Genomic DNA, 17026 nt, shown 5'->3' with positions numbered 1-17026 from the left:
CACACACACACACACACACACACACACACACACACACACACACACACACACACACACACACACACACACACACACACACACACACACACACACACACACAACCACTGTTGTCCTCTTCTGTCTTCTTCTTATTGTTATCTCTTTTTTGCCACACCCCCTCATCATTCATCCCTTTCATCACACTGCCGCTATATTGTCATAATATAAATATATATAATCTGTATCATCTCTCTCTCTCTCTCTTTCTCTCTGTCTACCTGTCTCTCTCTCTCTCTCTCTGTCTACCTGTCTCTACCTGTCTCTCTCTCTCTGTCTCTCTCTCTGTCTGTCTGTCTCTCTTTCTCTCCGTCTACCTGTCTCTCTCACTCTCTGTCTCTCTCTCTGTGTCTCTCTGTCTCTGGGCAGTAGTCTTGATGCAGTGTTGCATGTCGATGCCTATTGATTTATTTTTCTCCGCCTGTGTTTTGTCTCCACAGCTCGCTCGACATTCTGCGTGCGCTCAGCTTTGTGCCTTTGGTTGCGCCTTGTGTGTGCGCATGTGCGTGGTGTGTGTGTGTGTGTGTGTGTGTGTGTGTGCGTGCGTGCGTGCGTGAGAGTGTGTGTGAGTGTGAGTGTGTGAGAGTGTTTCAGCATGCCAGAGTGTGTGTGTTGCATGTATGATTGTGTGAAAGAATGCCTGTGTGTGTGTGTGTGTGTGTGTGTGTGTGTGTGTGTGTGTGTGTGTGTGTGTGTGTTAGCATGCTGGTGTGTGTGTATGAGGAAATGAGAAAGGATAGCGATTCGGCGTTCCATGCCATCATACATTCCTATTCCCATGAATAAACTGACATACTGTATTTCTTGCATTTTCACTTTAGTCTGCAATTCAGCCAAACCTTTGTCCTCTATCCAATCCACCTGTTTGTGGCTGAATGAGTCAACCATCTGGAAGGAAAATATAGACACCATGGATCCTAGCCCGGGAAGGTTCAGAGTTATGCTCAACCTCCTGCGCTCTGCTCTGAGAGAGTGACTGAGTGAGTGAGTGAGTGAGTGAGAGAGAGTGAGAGAGTGAGCGAGAGAGAGAGCAAGAGCAAGAGAGGGAGAGAGAAAGAGATAAATAGATGGACAGATGGGAACGGATCAGGCAGAAATAGCAGTAAATAGATAAAAGGAGAATCAAATGAAAGAATGAGAAACAAAGCCAGAAAGAGAGAAAGAATGGTTGGCCAATAAAATAAGTGAAATATGAACATTTTCATTTGACATCAAGTGATTGCTTGATTTTATTTGGCATCGTTTTTTGGAGCACAACTGAGAGATCATGATAATTGGTTTGAATATACAAATATTAATATGAGGTCTTAGTAAAATGACAGTAAATGCATGTTGCCTTGGCAACACATGGTGTATCATCATTCTAATTTAATTCAGCGATAGAGTGAGCAACAGCAAGGGAGATCCTAATCTAAGGTCTTTGTGGTTTATTTCACTCTGAGAATGACCCAGACATGTTGGTGATGCTCACAATCATTCATTCTTTGTGCGTGTGTGTGTGTGTGTGTGTGTGCACAATGCTTTCGTTTTGAAGCCACACACACACACACACACACACACACACACACACACACACACACGCACACGCACAAGCACACACTAGTATTGATTGGAATACAAAATCACATTTCCTGATGTTGTTTTGACTTGGCTTTGCAGCAGTGTGTCCCATGCAGCCTATATAAGCCGAGATGTGCTGTTTGCTCTGTCCCTCTGTCTGGATGGCCTGCTCCACTCTGAAGGACATCTGCAGCGACTTTAATTTCTCTGGTCCATTTCTCTGGTCTCCAGCCTCCTCTGGGCCTTCTACTAGAAAACACCCCCACTGTTCTATTCTGTACCCTTCTGTTCTGCTGGGACAGATATCCCTGCTGCTGCTGCTGCTGTGTGTATCTGGGTTAGGCTGAGCCACACAGAGTCAGCTCTGCACCCTGATCCAAGCACGGTGTGCACATGAGAAACAAGGTGCTGGTTCAGTAGGAAGCCTGCCTTCACCCCCCCTCCTCCCCCTCCTCCTCCCCCTCCCTGGATGTCATTTACTTAAAAGGACACAATGTTGCATCACATGTCATTTGTCAATCTATTATTACACAGCATAATGTCTTTTTGAGTTGTGTTGCCTCTGGCGCTTTACAAGGTGAGTGTACAAAGTTTAACTTGCGGTAAACTTATACGCCTTCTCATTGCCCTTGATTGAGTGTTGAATGTGTTGAGTGTTGTGAGAGCACACACACACTACAGGGCTTTTTCTAAGGTTGTAAAGTGTTCACTGGATCAGAAGTAGTTATATATATATATATATATATATATACATATATATATATATATATATATATATATATGTATGTACTATATATATATGTACTATTTTAAGCGAACATTGTTTCAATGAAACACAACTAACAACAGGTCATGTCGAGGTGAACAGAGCACACTACCCAGGCTCAGCATTTATTCAGTGATTATTAATAATGAATATAAGTAGCCCTTTACTTAACATGAAATGCTTTAAATTTGGTAAATTCAAAAATCAATCAAGCAAGTGCCACAGAGATTGTATGGCCCCTTAATGGAAGTGTAGAAATGTAAGTACAGACAGTTTTGGCATTAGCCACACAAAATGCATGCAATGAGGTACAGTCACTCGATACATTGCATGCGGACCTGCATTCAGACAAGAGCCAATCTGGCCACAATGCTAATTCCAGCACTGTCAACCCGCGGCCATTGAGCGTGAGACTCACGCAAATGACCCCCTTCACCGGCTCTCACGCCTCACCTCCTGCTTCTCCCTCGGTCAAACGACAATGCTATTTTGATGGAAACTTAAAACCATATGATGTTAGAAAGACTCCACTAGTGCTCTACGTCGAAAGCTTCCAATTTCGAAAAGAAAATCGGACAGATGGTGAGTTTATTTCCACTAATACTATTAGGCCACTACTTCCACAGTACATGTTGTTTGATGTGGTTTAGATTAGGTAACGTTAGGGAAGCTGCCTGATCTGCCTATGGAAGATTACCTTGAAAATGCATGCAGTGGTTATCCATAGATGGAAAGCTTTGATCAATGAGGTGACCTCAAACTACCTGCTACAATTACAACACATACTTGATCTTCTGTAGGCTAAGTCCAACTACATGCAGTTGAATCACTCCCTCACTCACTCACTCACTCACTCCATCTGTCCACATTGCTAAAATGACTGTGACCATCAGGGCAAAAATGTATTTCTATGTTCCATGTTTTAATGGTTGGAGTAAGGATCTGAATTGATGTAACTGGGGGAATGTGTAGTCATGGTTCTTAACTTCCAGAAAAAAAAAAGAATAAATAAATGTCTTTGGCGTGCAGCGGCGACCCAAAAAAGGGGCTTAAAATAATTTGCCAAATCTCACTCCAAGGTTTTGTGCCTGTAGACATAGATGGTTTCTAGAGGCAGGGCACAGAGTAATCTCTGCATGGATCAATAAACAGCCGCAGCAAATGTTACATTTCAGCTTCCGACTGGTTCAACGCATGAAACCAAACCATCGGAGGGTGTGTGTGTAAATAGCCCATCCTACTTAAACCCCGCCGGGTGGTTATTGATTACTTAAACGACACATAGCATGGTATTACGATTCTCCAACCAGAAATCAAAAGGCCTGATCAAATCACGATTGACAAACGACTCAATGTCGGTCTGTGTGTGTGTGTAAAAATAAACAATAAAAAAAATAAACAAACATCTCGTTTTCATGTGTCCTCTTCAAATAAGGATTACCTCAGCGACGGCGTGACTGAGTTGCAGTTTGTTTTTGTTTTTTTATCATTCGTCACACTCTTGTATGTGTATTGTTTGCGCGAGTGCCGGTGAGTCATCGCAGCACAGCTGGTATGCAGGTGAGCAGCTGTAGCTAACGGTAGCTAGGGCTACCGCCAGCTCTGGTGGAACATCAGCACTAATGGCCTGGACTTTTGCACCTCTCGCCAAATATAGCAAGTGCACACTGTTGCAACAAGGGGTGCATTTGTGTGCGCGCGTGTGTGTGTGTGTGTGTGTGTGTGTGTGTGTGTGTAGCTTCAAAACAAAAGCGTTGCGCTCTTAAGGTAGTTTGTAGATACGTAAGAGATCTAGTTTAGTATCTATGTCCAGCATGTTTGCGTGTGCTGACTTTTGTGCGTTTGTGTGTGGGTGAGTGTGTGTGTGTGTGTGGGAGGGAGAAGTAGAGAGAAGTAGAGGGAAAGAGATAGATATATTCTTATGTGTTTTTCTGCTCTCTTTCTTCCAGGCTTGCTGCCAACACTGTTGGCATAATGCGGAAACCTCTCTTTGTCTCCCCATCTCTTCCCTTCTCTCTCTCTCTCTCTCTCTCTCTCTCTCTCTCTCTCTCTCTCTCTCTCTCTCTCTCTCTCTCTCTAATCCACTTATTTCCAACCTTTTCTTTGCTCTTGATCTACAACATCCATTTTTTCTGCTTACACAATTGGGTCCTCTCAATCTTGTAGTCTCTCTCACTCTCTCTCTCTCTCTCTCTCTCTCTCTCTCTCTCTCTCTCTCTCTCTCTCTGACTCAATCTCTCTATCTCTCTCTCTCTGATGCTTACTCTACGATTTGTATCTATATTATTATATACATTATTTAATTGAATTCATTGATCTGATACTTTTTTTGATGAGCGAGTAGATCAGAAGCTTTGGTCAGCATCAATAAAGGTGGATTGAAACTCACTCACTCTCTCTCTCTCTCTCTCTCACTCACTATTATTCCTCCTGCTCTCTCACTCTTGCTCTCTCTCTGAAAGTAGCTGGGTCAACCAAGCCTTAAAACCAGTGTGTGTGTGTGTGTGTGTGTGTGTGTGTGTGTGTGTGTGTGTGTGTGTGAACAACCGACACATACAAATGGAGGCCTGTGTTCTCGGTATGTGACACATAATTGATCAGCTCCGAGGTCATCAACCAATAAGCCGTCAATACAGTTGCTAATTATAACCCCTGTTTCATTTAACAGGAGAATCTCCCAGCGAAAAAACTAGAGCGAGGAGTTCATCCTCGTTATTCCAATCCAGTGCATGTCAGTCTGGCTTCTCGGTACGCACAGGCTACTAGATTACTATGAGTATGATTCTCAATGACCCTGGTCTGAAATCCTTCAGTGTCACTGTCAGAAGGGCAACGCGAGGGTCACACAAAAGACTGATCCAAATTAAGCAATGCTCAAAATGAATGCGTGTGCTGGAGTCATTGAATCGGGTCTGGATCTTCTTACAACCCCAGCCTCTGAGGACTCTATCCAAAGAGTCGGCTCACCGCAGTACTAACAGAGCAGCCATGTGGGACCCAGAGAGCATTCACAGTCAACAGATACATGACCTTTGACCCACCCAACATGAACTTCACCCAAGTGGGGGAAACACTCGGTCAGGGAATTCTTCTTTCAATGGTAAATACTGATAAATTCAATGAAGCACACGTGTGCGCGCGCACACACACACACACACACACACACACACACACACACACACACACACACACACACACACACACACACACACACACACACACACACACACACACACACACACACACCCCCACACACACACACACACACACACACACACACACACACACACACAGATGTCTAATCTCAATGAGAGACCAAACCTCATTGTATAAAAGTTTCCACAAGAGAAACTCAAACAAACTCAAAACAGGACAGGAAAACACCCCGAAGCGAAGCGACGCGGTCTCACCTGGACAGCGCGATCTCCGCCTTCTGCCGGGCGATGTCCCCGGCCTTCTGCGCCCCCTCCACGCCGCGGTCCACCTTCTCCCGGATCTTGCTGGCGCGCAGCGGGATGAGGTTCTTGCGCTTGCCGCTCACCAGCACGTTCTGCTTGTACTTGCCCTCCTCCTTGGTGCCGTCGGGGAAGGCGGTGCAGCCGTAGCCGTGGCGCTTGTTGGCCAGCCACTCGCCCTCGTACTGCAGGCCGTCCGAGCGCCGGCTCACGCCGTAGCCCGTGCGCTTGTCGTTCTTCCACTCGCCACAGTAGGTCTCCGTCACCGTGGCGTCCACGTCGTCCTCGCCCGCCGCCAGCTCCGCGTCGGCGTCACCCAGGCTGGAGGTCAAGAGGAGGTCGAGAGGTCGAGAGGGTTTAAGTTCGAGAGCAGCCGTCTGGGATTGTTTCTTTTGTTTCGCCAGGTATGGCCTGATTTGCCAATAAACAGGCAGGTACAGATGCACTCTAGAAAGGCACACACCTTTAGCATGGCACACCCTTAGCATGGAACACACCCATAGCCTAGCACACACGCTTTGCATGGCACACACACACTTATGGAACAGTTGCAAGGACTCAACACAATTCTGCAGACTAGACTAGAAACAGACAAGGGCTACAACTGATGAGACTTTTCCTGTTTTTTTGATTTATTGATGTGTCATACGCCGGGGAAAAACTCTGAGATTGATATAATGATCTAGGGCTGCAATTGAAGATTATTTTATCTTTTAATTGATCGATCGATTCCTTTTGTTTCCAATCGATCATTCACCAGAGTCGCCTTGCCTGACAAACAGCCAATAAAGGCGACAGTTTAAAAATTATATTTCACTGCTACATCCCTCCTACACACAATCAAACTCATCAACTGACTCAACTCTTTCTGTAGCCAGATCTTTTCGTGAACAACAACAGGTGGGCAACTCAGTACAAAAATGGTCAGAAATCGCACAAGAAATCTCAACATTGTATCTCAATTTTGACAGAATCACGAAATACACAGAATCTAAATATTAATTAAGAATCTATTTTTGTATGCTGAGGTCCCTGGCGATTCCCATCCCTGACACATGACCGCACTGAAATAGGCCTGAGCACACGCCGCGGGCTCCGGCCGGGCCAGTGGCAGTGATGGACACACAGAACCAGGCTGTCCCACATTGAGAGGCAGCCCATCACGGCTCTGCTACGGCCAACTGGCGGACAATCAACAAAGCACTCCAATCATCTTCTTAAGCAGTGGAGGAGTATTTAATTATGGTAAATAATGACTGTGCTCCTCCCCGTCGCGCATCTGCTAATGCTGTGCGTTTACCCGCCTCCTACCCGCATCCAGCTCCAGCTGTATGGATCTACTGTTAGGTGCACTACTTTCATATTCATCACCCCCCCCCCGCCTGGATCTGCTCTCCTTCCAGTCTTCCTCTGCTGAGCTACACTCTCAGATCGGTATCCGTGGTAACCCGGATCCAAGTCATCTCTGCGTTTTTGTTTTGCTTGAAAACACTCTTCATTCCACTGTGTTATTGCGCCAGACCCATATTCAACACACAACGGGAGAACCACAGCAAGAAGGCTTCTCGCTAATGCCTTGCCCTCTTCCTGGGTGAACTATCTACTGCAACACTAACCATGTCCCCCCTGGGGTGGGAGAAGGTGTTGATTTGTATCGCTTTAGCGGTCTACCGAAGCAGCGACATTTCGCTGAACTTCCTTCCTATGTGCTGTGTGTGCACGTGTCCCCGGAGTGAGAAGAATGACAAGAAGTCGTTTTGTGAAGAAGAATTTGACAATGCAATAGCCTCAACAGAAACGGATGTCCCATCAATCAGAAGTACCTCCCTCTCTCTCGCCTCTCGACGCTCAACCCCTGCAAGCGGCCGGATGTCCCGCCCACTCTCCCCCCCCCCCCGATGTACGCACATTCAAAGCAGGCTGTTCCCCCCCTCCCCCCCCCCCACGCTGCGGTACCTGATGGTGGAGTTGACGTCGGAGGCGGCCGACGACACGGTGCTCATGCCGGCCTCGCTGCGGAACGAGCTCTGCTTGGAGCGCTGCGACGCCAGCGAGCTGCGCGACTCCGACTTGCGCAGCTTCAGGCCCGACAGGATGGAGCGCCGGAAGAGCCCCCCCTTGCGCTTGCCCCGCATCAGCTCCGCCTCGCTGTGCGCCGTCAGCACGAAGCCCCCCCGCGACACGGCCGGGCTGCTGCCCCCGCTGCCCGAGCTGCACAGCGACACGCTGGTGGTCAGCGTGCCCGGGCCCCCGCCCCCGCCCCCGCCCCCGCCGCCGCCGCCGCCGATGAGGGGGGGTCCCGCCGACGGCGAGGGGAGGGGCCCCGCCGGACCGGAGCCGCCGCCGCCGCCGCCGCCCCGGTCCAGGAGGGCGGTGCCGTTGCTGTGCTCTGAGCCAGAGCGCAGGGAGTTTATGGAGGTGCGCAGGGGCGAGCGGATGACGGCCGCCATGCCGTAGGGGACGCTCTGGCGCACGCCGTAGCCGTGCCGCATGCCGCCCACCCACTGGCCCTGGAAGGTACCTGAGGAGGGGGAGGAGGAGGGGGAGGGAGGAGGAGGAGGAGGGGGAGGAGGGGGAGGAGGAGGGGGAGGAGGAGGGGGAGGAGGAATAAGTTACTTCCCGTGTGTAGGACAGGGGTTCAACCTAGGCAAAAGGAGGAGAGCTCTTTGCACACTGGGAGTTGTTTGGTTTCATATTGAGTCACAGATGATATTGATGACCTACAGCACAGCCATATACATATCTACATATTACATTTACATTGAGGATTTAGCAGTATTATATAGTCTATACTATATATGTACATATAGTGTATTCCTTGTGGATCTGTCTCCTACCGAGCCTACGAATACAGCTCTGCTTACATGCACACTCTATAATTCGCTTTGAATGTGTGATTAAATGTCAGAACAGAATAAAGCACAGTTATTGTCAACATGGTTCCTGGTAAACCATCCCTACAAACAGCCGTAAGTGAGTGTGAGGCGATTTTAATGAGTCAGTAATCTGCTGTGGGAAATCAGATCTGAAAGACGAAGAGGAAGTTATTTTTCTGCGTGGTTCTGGTTACGTCTGCCTCCTCCACCTTAATCAAGTTTGCTGAACCCTCATTAGGGTCTGAAAGGCAGTTTCTCTTGCCTTTGGAAACGTTAAATTGGTTCTTCTCCATGGACTTCATTGACGGGTCGCTGTGGAAGCGGCTGTCTAAACTGTGACGTCGGCTTCACCAGGGATTCTGCCAATAATCACTGTGTTGCCTCTAGATTACACCTAGCGCACAACACTCAAGGGAAGACGCCAAGAAACACACGGTTTGAAGAATTATCAAACCGTTCTTTTCATTTATTAATTATTAATTATTAAGTTTTGACTCTGTAACTACAGCTTTCTGTACAGGTATCATTCTTCCAGCGCCACTTTAGCATAGTCAACAGAGACACATTTAGGCTAGGAACTCTCAAACAAATTAATATTTTACTCCAGTAATGCGTCCAGTAATACTGACAAAAACTACCATTTATGATTATGCTTGTGACATCCTGCCAATCAAATTCCTCTTGGTACCTTTTACATTCTGTATGGTTGGCTGGCATGGCATGCCTTGTCATAACGAGTCATTAACGATCAACACAAACATATTCTAATAATAATGCTTACATAACATCTAACTTTGTCTCAAAGGTATGTTAAAATAATATCACCCTGTTCCCCCTTTCTTGAATTGATGCCAAAGAGAACACGCATGCTTCTTCTCTTTTTGACTTAAGAGGCTGTATCTTTAAGCAAAGTCCTACTATATCACCTCACTGCAACAGATACAGTTGTACATGTCATGTTTCATTTGTGGTCCTGAAATCTGCCTGCTCCAGATTACAGTGCTTGGGACAAATAAGCACAACAAAACATGTCAATTAACTAAGATGAACTCCACATCTTGAATGAAGCGTTAAATGAATAGGTGCCATGATAGCTGTCATAAATAACAATACTTTACACAGCGATCACTGTGTATACATCATCCTGTCCCTATTCCATCATCCTATCCCGTCAGCTGGTGATTACGCAGCAGATTTGTGGGCTGGTTTAACAGCAAACAGCATTAGCGGTTTGCATTGTTTGATTCATTCACTGATGCCGTTCATATCCCGATTCGTCGACACCATTACCCCAAGCGTTACTGTACTGAACCGTACTGTACGCAGCAAAGCCTTCACCAGAAAGTAGGGCATCTGTGTGCGTCTGTTTTGTACCCCACAGACACACACACACACACACACACACACACACACACACACACACACACACACATTCGTATCCAAATTGAAGTGTGCATTACAATAGTGCTGCGAGCGCAGTCCGCCTGTGCACGTCTGTGATGTAACAGCACTCTGATTCATTCTGTAGTCCACACAACACAAGCTGCATGCCCATATAAGGACTACAACCCCCGTTTCCTTCGTTGGATTTAATTTCCTGTTTTTCCTTTGCACCTGTGGTAACGCTATGCGTGTGCACGCACGCTCACAAACACGCACACGCACGCACGCGCACACACACACACACACACACACACACACACACACACACACACACACACACACACACACACACACACACACACACACACACACACACACACACACACACACACACACACATACACATACACACACACACACACACACACACACATACAAAGGTAATGAAAAACAAGATGATACTTGGTTATTGGATCTGGTTTGATTATATATTGACTATGCACTCATAAAGTAAAATAGAATTACACACACTAATGTATTCCGAAGAGGAGTAGCACTTGCGCACATTGAGCGTGAACAAAAACCCTCCCGGTACACGTGCAGCTGGCCATCACATCTGTACAGGTCTTTGTAATCACTGTGCCACACAGCTGTGCAGCCATATGACAGACACTTCAAAGACCACACATACAAATACAGCCACACACACACATGCACAAATAACGGACACGCAGACGCACAACACAAGGAGCAGGTAGGGCAGTGCACTACTAAGGGACTGAGTGAACAAAGAGAATATAGGAACGGGGGAGATGAAAAGAGAGAGTGTATCTTAAGGTGGACTACCTAATAACTTGTCCTGAGGTCTGAGTGATCCTACATGTACAGGATTCTGACTTGACTGAGTGGAAAGCTGTCTTCCCAGTCCGTCCCCCAGTTGTATGCGGTTGTGCGTCAGCCACTGAATAAGATGCGTTTCAATTAAACCTACCCACACTGTAGGGGGGGTACAATACCCCAGCTGGCGGTATTGTAATCAAACTATAGAGGATGTGATATCTCACCACCCCCCCCTCCCTATAGTCGAGTACATTTGAATACATTATTCATGGTCTGGTAATGAGGTCTGGCTCAGCCCTCACTTAGCAGGGAGCTCTCCTTGGTGCTGAATTATAAACCAGAACAGGGCACTGGTCTCCATCCCAGCCTAACCATTTTCCCCTTCATATTCAGCCATGTTGGACCGGTCTGATGTCCTGGGGGGGGCGGGGGGGGGCGGTATGGTCCTCGTACGACGGCTACAGCTACAGATGACATCCATTCATTCATCGCCGTATTAGAAACTGGAATGTGAAATCGGTCGATAAGCAGTGGGTTTTGTAAAAGGCGTGGTGAGGCGTCTATAGCCAGTGTATGTGCTTCCTAACCAGTCATGGCAAGATAACGGCCCTGATTATGGATCCATGGCTTCCTATAGCCACTTCCTGACGTCCCCCCATGGATCCATAGTGGCGTGCTACTGGGGGCACACAGAGAGGCTGGGGGGGGCAGCGGCCCCGTGGTGCAGGTTAACCCGATAACAGCCACCCTCTTTGTTGTTTGAGGGGGACGGTGGACGGGTGACATATTTGAAGACCTGTCCTTCATTTCTAGGTTCTGTCACCCTCTGTAGAACGGCGTTGAAATCGCAGATGAGGACCCTGACGATGTGTGTGTGTGTGTGTGTGTGTGTGTGTGTGTGTGTGTGTGTGTGTGTGTGTGTATTCTTTCACAGTCGCATTTGTGTATTTTCTACAGCGCCACTCTCTTGCCCCTTGAAGGCTATAATTTCATGTATCATCCTGTGATTTGCGCCCAGCATTGATGACTGGGTCCATATTCAGAGTTGCATTAGCAATCGGCTTCAATTGAAGTTGGATAAAAAAAATGCTCTGTCATTTGTGTGGGCCTAAATGGGCCAAATTCACCAAGGCTGTTATTTGACAGCTGACTATATTGACTTGAATGCCATGGGCGGAAATGAAAGTGTCCAGGGAGTCAGAGTTTCAGAATTGAAAATTATTAACATCTTGTTTTACCAATTAGCTTGTGTGAGGGTTCATAATTAAAAGTGTGTGTGTGCTTGTGTGTGTGTGTGTGTGTGCTTGTGTGTGTGTGTGTAGGGGGGGGGGGGTTGTGAAATGGATAGTGAAAGAGAGAAGGTAGAGAATATTACAACAAATGAAGGTGAGAGGAAAGGATTCAGTCTGGTCGATTTTATGAAAGACGAAAAGGTTTCAACTGCAATACTGACACAACTTGTCATTTTTTGTTTTGGCCGGACAGGCTGCCAATAGGAGTTTACTAGCTTATCTCCAGGGCCATTAAAAAAGAAGGACAGGATTAATTTCTGGTTCAGAGTATGCAGCTGTACAGCCAGTCTGTTGCACGGCTGGATGGAACCAAGACGTCTGCTGCAATCAAAAGTAGCCGGGACTTTTACCTTCCAGAGCTGTAGAGAGAGCCCAGGAAAAAAGGGTTCCAGCCCGGCTAAGGGGGTTGATGGATGAGTCCAGCTGTAGCCTACCGTGTGCACACACGCGTCCGTCGTGGTTCAGCGAGCATCCGTGTGTTTTGGCACTGCACACAGTGGCTACCGGTCCTCACCACAACAAAGCCCTCGGTCATTGGTTAAGCCCGTGCATGCTCGGCACTGCACAGGTGTGGTGTGCATGGTAAATAAGCACAGGTACCTTCACATTAAAAAAAACGTCAGGCTGCTCATGGTCTGTGTTGTAAGGGAAACAGAGGCGGTAGATAGACAGATGCACGGGAGGAGGGAAAGATGGACGGACAGCACTGTTACTTTAGAATGCAAAGGTAAGGAGACATTTATTACAGACCGACAGACACACAGCCAGGCTGGGAGTCACACAGACAGACAGACACACAGACAGACAGACAGACAGACAGACAGACAGACAGACAGACAAGGAGTCAGACAGACAGACAGACAGACAGATATAAGGATAGATAGATAGATAGATTTAAATCTCTGTCTGCTTAGTTCACTGTATGGGGAATATTATCCGTTTTTGGGTGGGGGAAGGAAATCAGATTTATATTTGAGGATTATATGTGCGGTTGTAAATATCATATCAAACATATCATGGCATTCAGAGGCCCTGGACAAAGTTGTCCTGCTTTTTTCTCCGTGACATCCTTGCTGGAAAGAATCGGATCCTTCTTCTAATGATTCTCCTCCTACGCAACTACATTTAAAAGGCAACACGTTTCGCTAGCACTCCTACTTAGAGGCAACCGAATCGAAATCATTACTCATTCTCTTTGAACCTTCATCCTCCCGGCCCTCCCAGATAGTCATAAGCTTGGGAAAGCTTAATGTCCGTCTGCGGTAATAGAAAGTAGCGGTCGGTGCTACATCACAGACGAGGATACCATGAGGAGAAATTCACCTGGAATTTAAAACTCTAGACATCACAAGTAAATGATCCTCTCAATAAAACCAGTGTATAACTCTTTCCCTGCACAGTAAGGGTAATGGTCCCCCCGATTACCACTTCCTGATAAAACGTTTTGGATATACAGAGCTTAACATGCTACTTAATTATCCCAGCATTTAAATCTGTTGTGTCTCCTTGGGATGATAGTGAAGTAATACATCCGTTAAAGCTCACCACGGACGCTTTCTTGTTTGAACCTAGCTGCTTTGTCTAAAAAAACGTTCATTTTATGGATGGACTAGTTCAACATCCGGTCATTTTCAGAACGGGAAAAAAATAAGAAATTCCACACCCATTTTCCTTTTTAGAGGGAAAAACAAGTGTTTGATAAAGGGACGCCTCAGATTTCTCCCAGGTTCGGGGATTGACGTTGAACCAATGATAAGCCGCTCTGAGGCGGGCCATGGATACGCGCCCATGTGGTGAAGCAGTGTGCCGTCCATTAACGGGACGACGAGGAACGCTCTCACCGGGTGACTCATCGCACCGGGGCCTCCTCAAGTCAGCGCCACAAATACGGCCCCGCGATGGCCCATCCTCATGGCCCATCCAACGGCAGCAGTCTGGGATGGGGGGTGGGCGGCAGTGAGCTGAGCCATCCTGGGGGTGACATATGGGCTTCACACTGCCAACGCGACGGAAGTGGATCCCCCTGTGACTAGAACTCCCGTCCACGCCACTCACTGCAGCTCAAAGCAGTCACGACAATCCCTGGCTTGGTCTATGCTTAATGATCATTCTGCCATAAGATGTTTCCTACACCCCATCCCCCCCCCCCGCCCCCCCCGCCCCACCCCCGACTCTCAGACTTGACTTGAGTCAGTTGATGAAATGATTCAGAAATGATTGGTTGCTTGTTAATTTCATCATTCTACTTGACTTCACTTCTCGCTCTCCTTCCCTCTCTCTCTCTCTGGTTGGTAATCAGTAAGCTTAGCTGTTCGTCTCAGTAAACACCATTAGCTCCTCCAGCAAGCCAGCCTGTGCCAATCGTAGCTCAGCACAACCGGTGGACTAACCAATAGCAGCAGGGAATATTGAGCCCCTTGTGACACCGTGACCTGCTGCATGTCGGCTAACGTTGCTATGGAAACACTACTGTAGAAAGTACTGCTTTCATAAGAGCAGCGGAGCGATGGAGGAGAGAGTGTGTTCGAGTGAGAGCGAGCAAGAGAGAGAGTGAGAGAGAGAGGCAAATCAGAGGAATAAAACAAATGGATGATAATTATACATTTTCGTAGAGAACACACACACACAATGATCTGATTGAGGTTAAAAATTATAAAAATGTCTTAATGATAGTATATGTTGTGTAAGGTAGGAAGGTTTTTTCAATCAAACTGTTCACATCTGAATTAGAGGGGGGCTGTGGGAGTTGAGAGAGAGAGAGAGAGAGAGAGAGAGAGTGAAAAAAAAGAGAGAGCAATAGAGAGAGGATGAGAAAGAGAGTGAGCGAGCGAGAGAGATAAAAGAGAAGGATGGTGAGGGCGGTTGATCAGTCTGGTCGGCCACATCGTTCAGGAACACCGCAACACATCCAACAGGTCACACTTCTGAGACCTGTTGAATGAATGCAATCTGGGACTGCATTCATTCTGACTCAAGTGCTCAACTCTGGTGTCGCATTCTGGGCCAGGAAGAATCTCAGTCCCAGTACCTCAGCTACAGACTGCGCTAATCCCTCCACAGCATCAGCTCTTCTGAAATTCCATTTTCCTATAGCTATGAGACTCTACTGTGGGGCTGTCTAATAGCATGATAACCTTTCTCCAAAGAAGACAATGCTGAAATGACACACCAATGAATCAATTCATGCTTACAGGTGTCTTTTCATTTCTCTGTCTGTCTGTCCATCTATCCCTTTCATTTGTCCATAGTACGTCTCTATGTGTGTTTGGTATGTGTGTGAGTAAGGGCTTTAACAATGTGAATGTTTGTTTAGAAGCTTTGTGTGCTTGATCTTTAAGAAGTAGGATGGTTGATACTACTTTGTATTAACTCCCAACTACTGTATATGTAGAATCCCACTCTCCCCTGACAGCTCAAAACAGCGCAGCACTGGAGGTCCTTTGAAAACTGCCAGTGTTGTTTTGCGACTATTGGAATGGAGCCGGTCCTCCAAGCTCCAGCCCCGACCCTCCAATATTCCCCCTAAGGCTCCATGGCCTGAATTCAGCACCTCCAAATATACAGCATGTCCTTTAGTAGAGGAGGTTGAAGGGCTGATATAAAGCAGAGGGTGCGAGAGACAGAGCAAGCGAAAGAGAGAGAGAGCGAACGAGAGAGAGAGCGACGTGGGAATGATTAGCAACACCTTTCCTTAAGCTACCTCTCCTCCGCCTGTGTGTTTGTGTGTGTGTGTGTGTGTGTGTGTGTGTGTCTCTGCGCCAACGTGTCTCCTTGTGTCACGCATTGCCGTGCGTGCGCGCGTGCACGCGTGCGTCCTCAACCGTGTGGGAACAGAATCAGCCCACGGCTCTATTTCTTCGCCGCTCGGCAGAACAAACAAGCCTCACTTTGCCACACGGTTCGTGAATCATTCACCAGAAAAAGAGAACCACAAATCACCCCACTTCGCGTTCGCCGAGGCGTGGGGGGGGGGGGGCCCTCGTGGACACCCTGGTCGCCATGGCAACGGGGGGACAGCGGGGCGGGGGCGGCGGGCGGGCGGGGGGGGGGGTCTCTTACCTCCGTCCGAGTAGGTCTCGGTGCCGTAGCCGTCCTGCAGGCCGTTGTTCCACGTGCCCTCGTACTTGCCGCTGGTGCCCGTGCTCTCGCGCAGGCCGTAGCGTCCCTTAAAGCCCTGGTTCCACTCGCCGCGGTACACCCAGCGGCCCTTGTTCTCCACGCCCAGGCCGTGCCTCTTGCCCTGGGCCCAGGTCCCCTGGAAGGTGTTGCCGCTGGGCCACGTGTACACGCCCAGCAGCTCGAAGCCGTGCGCCCACGACCCGCAGTACTCGCCCTGTCCCTTGGGCCCCGTGCAGATGCCGTGGCCGTGCGCCTTGCCCTCGTCCCACCCTCCGCAGTAAGACCCCCCATCGTCAAAGTTGAACCTGCCGCCAGTGGACATGCATGAAACAGGTCTTGGCAATTCCCCCGAAGCCTCTGGAAAAAAAAGCCAAAGAAACAAACCCAGGAGGAGGAAGGGGAGTACAAAAAGAGAAAAATGAAGAGGGAAGAGAAAAGGTAAATGGATCGGTGTTGTGGAAACCACGGTTGGTTGGCGTGGGGGGGGGGGGGGGGGTGCGGCGGGGTAATGAAGTGGAAACGGCTGCTGGGGTTCTGTGGGTGAGGAGGTCAGAGGTGGGTAACCCCCTCCCCACAATCCGATGAGAGTTAACCGTGGGTCAGTGTCGCTGTCTCTTTATGGATTAAGGAACAACAAAAAAAAAACAATAAAATAAAAAGTAGGAGTGAACAACAGAATATGTCCCCTGCAGAGACGTG

General features: G+C 48.0%; 1 protein-coding gene across 1 annotated transcript in view; it reads right to left on the bottom strand.

The window, feature by feature from the left end:
* Positions 1–16649, bottom strand: part of jph3b (junctophilin 3b) — a gene marked incomplete at its 5' end in the record, with an annotated part of 20698 nt that extends 4049 nt beyond the window's left edge. The window contains 3 exons of the mRNA XM_084477891.1: positions 5773–6138; positions 7774–8338; positions 16268–16649. Of these exons, the coding sequence (XP_084334017.1) occupies positions 5773–6138; positions 7774–8338; positions 16268–16649 (1313 nt within the window). The remainder of the gene's footprint in view (positions 1–5772; positions 6139–7773; positions 8339–16267) is intronic.
* Between the last annotated feature and the right edge of the window lie 377 nt (positions 16650–17026).

This window comes from Micromesistius poutassou (genome assembly GCF_964030765.1).
Source record: "Micromesistius poutassou genome assembly, chromosome: 13".
In the NCBI taxonomy this organism is placed as follows: Eukaryota; Metazoa; Chordata; class Actinopteri; order Gadiformes; family Gadidae; genus Micromesistius; species Micromesistius poutassou.
This window is presented reverse-complemented; position numbering and strand designations above follow the sequence as displayed.